We start from the raw sequence: 11,387 nt of genomic DNA, 5'->3' as shown, positions 1-11,387 counted from the left end.
CAAACAAGAAATCTAAACAAGAAGTTCAAGAAGAAATGACAAGAACTAGATTATCAGATGAGTACAAGAGTAACGCCAAGAGAATTGAGCTAGAGCTTCAAGAGATGTGTTGTCGAGACTGAAGAACTCTTCAGCCTCGACTCCTATATATACTACTAACCTATGGTTCTAAGGAAGCGCATCAAGAAGCTTCCCAAGAACTATGAAGCTTCTCGAGCAACTATCCAAGAGCTAGGAAGCTTCTCAAGTAACTTCCTAGAATCTACTAGAATATTCTAAGAATCTTCTAGAGCCTTCTTAGAGAATCTTTAGGGAATCTTCAAAGAATCTTTAGGTAATCTTTGAAGAATATTCTAAGAGAATATTTAAGGAATCTTCTGGAAGTTTCTAGAGACTTCTTTCTAGAAGGTTCTAGAAACTTGTCTCTAGAAAGGTCTAAGGACTATGTCCCTAACAAATTGTCACTCATCTTGTAGGACTACCAATTCATGATGATATATCCATGCATAATGTACCTTCAATTCTTATGAAAAACAATCTTAGAATTGAAAGGAATAAGAACAAGTTGAGTAAAGAATTATCTATTCTGTATTGTGCTACAGATGATATTTGGGACAGACCATCTATTACAGTAGATGAATCATTTACATATATGATTATAGAAGCCCTTTCTTGTGAGGAAGACGATCTTGAACCTCAAACCATCGAAGAGGTAATGCATTGCTCAGATTGGTCAAAATGAAAAACTGTTATTGAGGAAGAATATGCCTCTTTGCGTAAGAGGAAAGTCTTTGGTCCAATTGTAGATACTCTTATATCTCGTCCTGTGGGATATAAAATGGTATTAATATACAAGCGAGATGCTCAAGGCCAAATAATCCACTATAAACCTCGTCTTGTTGCTCAAGGATTTATTCAACGCTTTGGCATTGATTATGAATCCACATATTCTCCAGTCATGGATTCAATTACATTTCGATATATTATTGGAATGGCAATTCATGCCACCTTTGAGATGCATCTGATGGATGTAGTAACTGCATATTTATATGGTTCTCTTGATGCAAATATTTATATGAAAGTTCCACCTGGCTTAGAAACAAGAACTCCAAATCAATCCGCTCTAGAAAAATATCGTAGTATTAAATTATGTAAGGCCTTGTATGGTTTAAAATAATTCGGACGAATGTGGTATGAACGTCTTTGAGATTATTTAATTACAAATAATTTTATAAGTGATCCACTAATCCCTTGTTTATTTATCAAATGAGATAAAATTGGTTTTGTGATCAACGTTGTATATGTTGATGATCTTAACCTAGTGGGCACTACATCTGCATGTATTACAGCTACAAACCTACTTACACGTGAATTTGAGATGAAAATACTAGGAAAAATAACTTTCTGCATTGGTCTTCAGATTATGCATTTAACAGATAGTAGCATTTTTCTCTACCAACTAACGTATATTAGACGAAACTTGCAAAGATTTAATATGATTGATGCTTATCCATTGTCCACACCAATGATTAGACGTGGTCATGATGGTCATGATCTATATCGTCCATGCAAGGAGGAGGAGGAAATATTGGGAGACCAATATCCATACCTCGCAGCGATTGGAGCACTTTTGTATTTAGCTACATTTATAAGACCAGATATTAAATTTGTAGTTAGTGTAATTACAAGACATAGTGCACATCCAACACTACGACATTAGAATGGCATCAAATATTTATTACGTTATTTAAAAGGTACTAAAGACTTGGGATTATACTACACAAAATCCGCAGATTCAAAATTGGTTGGATATTATGATGTAGGATATAAATCTGATATTGCAACATCTAAATCTCAAATAGGATATGTATTTTTAAGACATGGAGCTGCAATATCATGGAAATCAATGAAACAAATAATAACTGCAACTTCATCCAACCATGGAGAAATTATTGCCTTACATGAAGCATCTCGAGAATGTATTTGGTTGTGATCAATTGATAAATTCATTCAAACAACTTGTGGATTTTCATATGATGATTCTCCAACTATCTTGCATGAAGATAATAGTGCTTGTATTGCACGGATGCAAGTTGGTTTCATTAAAGGCGATAGGACAAAGCATATTGATCCAAAGTATTTTAGTTATACTCATGACTTGATTACTGATCAAGTATTTATAATTAAGAAATTTGAATTTACAAATAACCTTGCTGATCTCTTTACCAAAGTTCTCCCATTAAGCAACCATCGTTGACTTACTTATGGCATTGGTATGTGGCGACTTGTTTTTCTTAAATAAGAAATTTAATGAACTCTTTAAATAATTAAAGAAAATGATGTTATATTCTTTTTCTTTCATTTATGGTTTTGTCCTTAAATAAAATAAGGTTTTCCTATATAAGATTTTAATGAGGTAACAATTATTAATCTTGCAAGATCACAGAAAAGTATAGATCATGATTTTATACAAATTTTATATTATGTAAATATTATGATGAGCGAGGAGGAGTGTTGAGATCATTAAATGTAGCCAACGCTCTCCATAATATTTACTGTAGACTACAGTAAATACTGTAGCTATAGTATTCAGAGTCTAGTGGAGAAGTATTGTTTATCCTCTCCTCTTTTTTCTTCTTGTATACGAGACACAACCAGATCAATAGATTGTGTGTGTGTGAAGCTCTCTTTCCTTAGAAACCCTCTTATGTGTATGACTTAATACTACTTTTGTGTGTGTATGAAGCTCTCTCTCCTTAGAAACCCTCTTGTGTGTATGACTTACTACTACTTTTGTGTGTGTGTATGACTTACTATTACTCTTGTGTCTTTCCAAATATTCTCAACAATACCAAAGTGTAAAAGGGTATTGGAGGGAGTGAAAAAGTGGCCAGAATAATAGAGGTATGGAGTAGAACTATACTACGAAGGTGCGCATGGTGAAGAAGAAGAAGAAGGAGGATAGCAGATGGCACGGCCCTCGAAACTGTGAAGATTGAACCCACAAAGACGTCACGACGACGACGATTTCGCTCTGCCCAATAACAAAGGTCAAGCAGACCTTTGTTGATTTTATCGGAAATTCTAGAAGGGGGGAGTAGGGGGGGGGTGGGGGGGAGAAATTGGGCATTGGTAGGGCCCAGATGCGGTGAATGCGTCTCAAAAGCACTGGAATATGAACATAAACATGAGGACGCCCAATAATCGAGACACTGCAACTGTTTGAAGGCACTACCTTGTCATACGGAAGCCTTGTCCAAACTTTAAATTAATTTAAACAAACAAGGTTGCTTGCGTCATCCCCCATTCCCTGCTCAAACAACATCAGGGCCCACGTGTCGTTCTCCGCGCTAAATCTGTTACTTCCTTGCAAATGTGTCATGTCTACGTTTCATAGGTGCTTAAGCTTTTTAAGCATTCGAAGTAGAATGAATGATGATACGGACGCCTTTTTCCTGGGTCCAGTTCTGACTCGCGAGTCGCATTGGATTTCGATTCAGGGGAGTTGGTTGAAGATAGAGAATTTGGTGATGTTTGGATTAATAGTATTTATGACATTTAGCGATGAAGTATTTGTGAAATTTAGAATGATGGGTTTTTTCGGATATAAAGTCATCTTTTTCCCATATCAACGGATGGTCTGAACTTTGGTACGAGCACTAGGACTTGGTGGGTCGACTGACAACATTGCTTTCCCTGCCTCAGTCCCTTTCGAGCTGCTTTGAAATACCTTCACGATATTATGCACCACTTGCCTTGTTGCAATAGCTTTTCCTTGAGCAGACAAGGTTTTTCTGAAGCCAATTTGCCCTGGTCGTCTTGAATTCATACTGGTCGCACAGCTGCAGAGAATTTCTAGTGGTGGGTTTTCTTTCGGTCCCTGTTCTTTGCGCTTGTGTTGGAGATAGTTTTGTTGTTTGTTTCTGAATTCAAGATATTTGTGCCAACCAAGTGGAAAGATCTCACGTCCTTTTTTGATGTTTCGGGTTGGACGTCTTCTGTTGAAAAGGCACGATTCGCTTGAATATGAAATTTGGATGTTGACAGAGAGATCGCTTTCAGGTTTGTCAGCTGCTTGTGATTGGAATGTGCGATCGATACTCGCAACCTAAATATTTCAATGTCTGCTGCTTTGTCTATGGCTGTTTTTGGTTTTGTTCTAGCTATTTGAGGTGCTGATTTAGGATATCTTTGACGACATCGAACTCGAAATGTAATTGAGAGATTTGTTCCTCTCTTTGGTTGTGTTTCCACTTTACATGTCTTTCGGGTTCCTTGAAAAGATTTATCCTGTGTATGAGTTACATGCACGATCTTGCGTTTCGTTATCTAACGCCTATCTGGCCGCGTTGCTTGGTGCATCTTTGAAATCACTTTTTCTCCGCACCAACTAATTCACAATATATCTTGTACCTTCACATTAATTTCAACTTTCGATTTCTTCTTATCTGTAAATGACCCAGGGGTGATGTGGACTTAGCCTGCTCATGGCTGATTCGTGCTCTATTGATGCTATCATACAGAAAGATAACCAAACAATCCTGCAATGGAGAATCAAATGAAGACAGTCTGTAAGGACGCACCCGATGTGCTGGACTTGGATAACAGTACACTAATCGGAGGCGGTGGTGTGGGCGATGCATACGGTGAAGATGCCGCTACAGAGGATCAGACGTTCACTCCTTGGACCCGGGTTGTTGCGAGGCATGATCTCTTCACATATAGTTCGTCCTTATTGTCTTTTCCTGCAAAAACATTCGTACTCTTTGCTACTCAAATACAAGGAAACTCGCCAAAAAGTAGTAGAGAATATTTTGTTTGTTTACCTCAGAATCACACTGGGTCATCAGGTGTTATCATCAAGCTATGAAGGGTAGCTATTTTCCTAAGACTTCTGGTTGTTGATGCTGGATACTCAAGCTTAGCATGTTTTGTGATGATCTGAATTTAGTTGGTGTGTATAGTGGGCTGGAGCTGCTGAGAGACCCACGTTACAACAAGGGTCTCGCATTCTGTGAGGAGGAGCGAGCAAGGCATTACCTGCAAGGTCTCCTTCCTCCAGTTGTCATGTCACAAGAGCTTCAGGTGAGCTTTGGATACTTTTTAGTGTTATATGTGCTGATAGAAGATCCTTAAATAGGTGGGCTAGTCAACGTACTTTCATAAACCTGGACTTGATCTTTCTCGTTCGCTTAGTTGGGTTATTGTTCTACTCACTTTGTGAAATTTGTTTGATGGATTCCTTCACACAGTTTTTATGTTGATATGGCCTTGCCATTCGTGCCAGTGACGGTATGTGACATGTTGGTGACAGATTCAACGAATATTACAAAATGTGCGAGCATACGAGACTGACCTCGAGAGATACGTTGAAGTGATGGATTTGCAGGTTCTTATTCTCCTACCTGTGTAATTTCGTTTTCGAACTTACTAACAGGCATTTCAATTTTCATTCTATCTTAGAAAGTTACTATTGAAAGTAAAGTATAAGGTTCGAATTTTTTTTTCTTGCCAAATAATTTCTCACAATGATATTTGTATTTAACTACTTCTGTAGTTTAATATGTTCCAGTTCCGGCCTTTATTATGATTTAGAACACTAGAGCATGTAATGATGTGTGGAATTTATGAATATCAAACAGGAGCGCAATGAAAGGCTTTTCTACAGGGTTCTTATTGATCATGTGGAGGAGTTATTGCCAATTGTGTATACTCCAACTGTGGGAGAAGCATGCCAAAAATACGGCAACATATTCCGTCGTCCTCATGGTCTCTACATTTCACTGAAGGACAGGTTAACTATTTCTGTGATGTCCATATTCATTCTTCTAGTCTTTCCTTGTTGTATACTTGGAATTTTATGCCTATCTACTTCCTGCTTTTGAATTTTGGGATGTTCTGAAGGACAGCAAGAAGCTTTGGTCCATTTTGCATGCGAAGAAATTGACTTTCTGTAGAAATCTAAACCTTGCTTAATATCTAGGTGCAGAATTTTTTTTCTGTTGCTTCATAATCGAATACATGCAAATATGCTTGTAACAATGATCATTTACATGTGAATGGCATGACTCATGTGCAGAGGCCATGTGTTGGATTGCATGAGAAATTGGCCGGAGCCGAACGTGCAGGTCATTGTCGTGACGGACGGTGAACGGATTCTTGGGCTTGGTGACCTTGGATTGCAGGTATGTGTGACAAAGTATTGTTTGTTTTCTTTACCGCTCATATAATTGCAGGAATTGATTTTTCCAGAATATTTCGTTGTGCTTCGAACTTGAGCCGTTCGTAATATTGTATTACCCTCTTTGGTATCATTTCTGCAAGAGAATATCTTTTGACAAATATGCATGGACCATGCATGTTTGTGACAGGGGATGGGTATTCCAATTGGCAAGCTTGCTCTGTACACAGCTCTTGGTGGCATTCGACCCTCCGCCGTAAGTGTGCATGATTGCATTTCCATGACTGCTTCATCATATATATATATATGATTGAATGATACCAAATATCAAACTCCGATGTGAAGCTCATTTCCTTTGGGAAAAGCTAGATTCTGGAATTTGTAACTTCTTAAATTGAAGGATTCTTCTGAAATTTTGAAGGACTTAAGTGGCATTGGTGGTGATGCAGACTTTACCTGTTACTATCGACGTAGGCACCAACAATCAGGATCTTCTGGACAATCCATTCTACATTGGGCTACGCCAGAAACGAGCCACTGGCAAGGTAACGAAGTGTCGGACTTCATTGGAAGTATTGAGGTGTTTTGTCTTTCATTTGAGTAGAGTCTGACGATATCTGTTGGTTGGTGCATGGGCCTGTCCAAGTAGGAATATGACGAATTACTGCATGAATTTATGACGGCCTGCAAGCAAGCTTACGGAGAGAAAGTACTTGTTCAGGTATTATTACAATAATTCACCATCTTTTTAAAAGCTTGGAACTATAGTTGTGTCTTGGCGTTTCGATATTCGAGATTCCGAATCGAATATTAGGAAGAGGATTGTTTACCCCGTGAACGTACCACTGAATCTCCAAGGGGTTCTCTGCAATTTTCTTCAATAACATTTCAAAATTCATTCATTAATGCATAGAAGTGTTTCACATTATCTCAGCTGAATTCAGCTTACATGATTTTCTATCTTGGTGGGTTGGTGAACTAAAAAAATTACAGTTTGAGGATTTTGCGAACCACAATGCTTTCCGTTTGCTTGCGAAGTATAGTACTTCACATCTTGTCTTCAACGACGATATTCAGGTTTTTCTTCCATGCTAAGCTTACCAGTTGAATGTGTAAACAAAATTATTGGTGAATCTTCTGTCCTACCCGGTGTACCTTCCTTTGGTTAGCTCCATGCAGCCAGCTTAGGTACCGTATCTTCAATGCGAAATGAGAACTAATATCTTTCTGAGTTTTCACTTATAATGTAAAGCTACAATGTTTAAGTGTTCTTTTCTGAGGCATACTTCGTGGTTTTGTGGAAAAAATATCTGCAGGGAACTGCAGCAGTTGCACTTGCGGGAGTGTTGGCAGCCTTGCCTTTAACAGGGGGCACACTTGCTGATCACAAATTTCTTTTTGTGGGGGCTGGTGAAGTACGTTTCTGCTTCTTGCTCCGTTCGTTCGCTTGCTGATTATGTGCTCTACTTTACTGCATGATTTCCGCGTCTTCGTCCAACTCTTTGGTTAACCTTTTCATCCATGCACAGCCTGATTACTCTACGTGTCAGAAGCAGGCCGCGTATTTCTTTCGAGCACTGTCAGAATCTGGTTTGGTCTTGTGGTAGAAAGCAACCAAAACATAAAATTGACGACTGTTCCTTGCTTCTGCTAGGCTGGAACAGGTATAGCTGAGCTTATTGCCTTGGAGGTTTCCAGACAGGTGAGTGGGATATCCGGACTGCGAATTGATCATTCTGTGCGTGGAAACTATGTAACACATACCCTGCGCAGTGCAGTTTACTGAGTCTTTCGAATAGAAGTTGCTTAAATCCTACTATCGTCTAGTCTGGCTTAGAGAGGGTATGGATGTGTGATATCACATTATTGTTATGCACTTAGATTAGAGTCTTCTTGGTTTATGTGTAATAGGAATGACGTTTTGACACTGGAAATTGAATTTCTGCTTGAATATTACAGGGAAATACAAGTCTGGATGAGGCCCGGAAAGCAATATATCTTGTTGACTCCAAGGTACTGCTAGTTCGTGTATGTTCTTTTGCAAAAAGATAGTGATAGATGCATTTCACAGTTATCCGACGTAATCATTTCATCTATCTCATTTTAGAACTTCTTTCTTGGCAGGGTTTGGTGACAAAATCAAGATTCGATTCACTTCAGGAATTTAAGAAGCCATTTGCTCATGATCTCAAGCCTAACTCCGAGCTTGTAGCTATTATCAAAGTACAGATGACCACATCATGTGACTCTTTTGCGAAACTTCCGTTCCACATTAGGCTCCCTTCTTTGTCTTGAGAGTCTGTTCATGATTTTGGTTTTTCAATGTTGAAGTACTCAAGTGCGTTTTTACAAAGTCATAAATGGTGAGAAGCTTATTCCGTAGGAAATATGGGTATTGATTTCCAGGAGATCAAGCCAACAGTGTTAATTGGTACTACTGGAAAAGGTGGGCAATTCACACAAGCGGTTTTGGAGGAGATTTCTTCGTACCAGGAGGTTAGCAATCTGAGGCTCTAAACCTTCTTTTAGTAACCTTGATTTTTCATCTCTATCTGTTTAGACCACATGATCAGATCTTGTTGATTAGAAAAAGGTTCAGGTTACCGTAATAGTCGATCAATTTTGTGAACAAGTATTGATATAATTGCAGATCGACAAAAGCTGATTATTGCGTTGTAATGTCGAATTGCATATATATATATTTTAGTGCATTCTTACAGCAGTCTAATTGCATTCCCAAATGTCAATGCGCAGAAACCCGTCGTCTTCGCACTCTCCAATCCAACCACTCAGTCTGAGTGCACCGCAGAGCAGGCTTACAAATATACTAAGGTATATTTCCTCTTGTTTTTGTTTTACGATCTGGGAATTTTTTTATTACATTATGCTTTCCTTGCACTGCACAAGTACTCTCTACATTATATGTGCAACTTCTCTTTTCTAAACTCAAGTTTAAGTCTTCACATTCCACAATAGAATGGGTGTCGTAATCGTTCCGAGTGGTAAACGCAGGGAAAATGCATCTTTGCAAGTGGAAGTCCGTTCAAGCCCGTCACTCATGAAGGGAAAACGTACACGATAGGCCAGGTTCGTAATCTGTGTCTACGTCGTGTGGACATCTTGTTCTTGCTAGCCTATTACTACATTGTCTTCGTTTAGGTGATTCTATAGATCATTGTAGATTATTTGCATGCAGTTGTGTGTGACGTTAATGACTACATTAATCTTAATGGTGTGTCGTGTTAATCTGCAGTCCAATAATTGCTATATCTTCCCGGGTATGGGCCTTGGATGCGTCATTTCAGGAGCTATTCGAGTCCACGACGACATGTTCTTGGCTGCTGGTATGTTTCGTTTTCTACCTTCACGTTGCCCATTTTCCGGCGTTGATCTTCTACAAATCTTTGTTGTGCACTCTGATATTTTGGTTTCGACATACGGTGACACTTTGTGGTGACGTGGATTATTGCAGCTGAATCACTAGCTCAAGAGATTGGTGAGGATCATCTTGAGAAGAGGCAATTGTACCCAGCTTTCAGTGAAATCCGGGATATTTCGGCCCATATCGGTGCAGCAGTGGCTGCAAAGGCCTACGACCTGGGTACATTTCTCATTCCTGTACCCCTTCTTTAATACATCTTGGTCATAAATTATTAATAATGATTCCCATGCTGAATTCTGCGAAGATTATATTCAGGTGACACTCACTCAATTGCAACATTTTTTACATGCAAATAATCTATGATTTGTTTTGCAATGATATCAAATTTGGTCGAGTCAATTACCATTATCGCTGAAAAGTTTCAGAAGTGTCGGTATATCAATTTTTTGGGATGCCATGCACTTGGGTGTCAGCAACTTCTAAATTTATTCAGGCTACTTCATTAAAAGATCTGTGAAAGTGCACCTAGAAAACGATGATACATTTTTATCAATGAACACTATTGGGTTTGGTTTGTTGCATATAGGATTGGCGACCAAGCTACCAAGGCCCAAAGACCTCCTTGCTTATGCCAAGAGCTGCATGTACAGCCCGGTGTACCGTCCATTTCGGTAAGGCAGGAAGTTTCGTTGGGTCTCTTATTTGAGCGTCACAAAGCTACAAGCAAAATTAAGTGTGAAATAGGCTTAGGTTTGTTCCCTTTTTCAGAAATATCCTGAAGTTCTGTGTGAACAACCTTGTATGAAAAAGGTTAATCGTCATGTAACCGCTTATCTGAATCCTTGTTTGATTCCTAATAATTTACCTGTCAATTGTGACTGACATCAGGAGGTAAAATTGACCATTTTGGGTGGATTAACCTGTGACCATGGGAGTCAACTCCCACAGTGAGATTTTCGCTAAATAAAACTCTTTTTACGATCAACGTCGGTCTCTTTTTGGTCAGCAATATCGTAAAGCTGCTAGAATTATTACTAGCTGTTGTGAGCATAACATCTACTTAGGCGAAGCACATGTTCTTTACAACTTGCTTGTTGCTTCTAGCCTGCAGACACCGATAAGCCCGAAATGTGGTCCATGTAACTAGACTCTTGTGATCAGGTTTCGTAACCTTTTCGCAATGCATGATCATTCTGTTGGCGATAGGGATATCGTCATCATTCGACAAGACGCCCAAATGAGTCACAGTTTCACCTACATTACATTGTTTGATCTCCCTTCCCTCTCAAATGGAATGTGCTATCTTGCAAAGATCCAGTGATTCCACAAAAGTCCTGTTACTTGTTCACGCATCCTCATCTGTCGTTTGTCGTTATAGCTTGTGTTCACACAATAAAAAGAGGTGTCCACCCAACAATCACTATTTTTAGTATTAATACTATTTATATCTTGATTGACAAGGAATGATTTTTCAATTTTGAGTATCAACAAGTTTGATGATAGAATTTATAGAAACAAGGTGTATAGAATGATCCCGATTAGGTGGATTGATGAAAGCCACCTTTTTAAATAAATATCGAAATGATTCATGAACAAAGCAAGTGCCTTTGAAGACTAATTTAAATGGTATAGGTGCCATACTAAAACATAGAAAACCTGCTCCACCTTAATACAACAAGAGTGATTTTTACATTTTCTTAGAGCCCGTAATTTCATTTATTTAGCTACAAAAAGAAGCGTTAGCTATTTGTGGCTACTTCAGACTTGACTGTTCATTTATTTGTTTGTAACTGTAGTGAAATAATGGGACGAACTTGCCCATGC

At 38.7% G+C, this 11,387-nt stretch overlaps 1 protein-coding gene across 5 annotated transcripts; it reads left to right on the top strand.

The window, feature by feature from the left end:
- The first annotated feature begins 3,779 nt into the window (after positions 1-3,779).
- On the top strand, positions 3,780-10,548 carry LOC112284246 (NADP-dependent malic enzyme). 5 transcript variants are annotated; one of them, XM_024523895.3, is made up of 22 exons: positions 3,780-3,861; positions 4,010-4,062; positions 4,524-4,704; positions 4,965-5,085; positions 5,315-5,389; positions 5,643-5,794; positions 6,080-6,185; positions 6,372-6,437; positions 6,631-6,726; positions 6,831-6,902; positions 7,175-7,258; positions 7,498-7,596; positions 7,836-7,883; positions 8,141-8,194; positions 8,306-8,404; positions 8,588-8,677; positions 8,936-9,013; positions 9,194-9,268; positions 9,435-9,525; positions 9,654-9,782; positions 10,150-10,234; positions 10,452-10,548. In XM_024523895.3, the coding sequence occupies exons 3-22, from the start codon at positions 4,547-4,549 to the stop codon at positions 10,456-10,458; spliced, it is 1,785 nt and encodes a 594-aa protein (XP_024379663.1). In that variant the 5' UTR covers positions 3,780-3,861; positions 4,010-4,062; positions 4,524-4,546; the 3' UTR covers positions 10,459-10,548. The 5 variants fall into 5 exon arrangements, with proteins under 5 accessions (XP_024379663.1, XP_024379662.1, XP_090108121.1 ...); XM_024523894.3 differs by lacking the exon at positions 4,010-4,062; XM_024523896.3 differs by lacking the exons at positions 3,780-3,861; positions 4,010-4,062 and adding an exon at positions 4,072-4,213.
- The last annotated feature ends 839 nt before the right edge of the window (positions 10,549-11,387 follow it).

This window comes from Physcomitrium patens, chromosome 7 (assembly GCF_059467195.1).
Source record: "Physcomitrium patens ecotype Gransden chromosome 7, ASM5946719v1, whole genome shotgun sequence".
Lineage (NCBI taxonomy): Eukaryota > Viridiplantae > Streptophyta > Bryopsida > Funariales > Funariaceae > Physcomitrium > Physcomitrium patens.
Note: the sequence above shows the minus strand (reverse complement) of the source record. Positions and strands in the feature narration are given on the sequence as shown.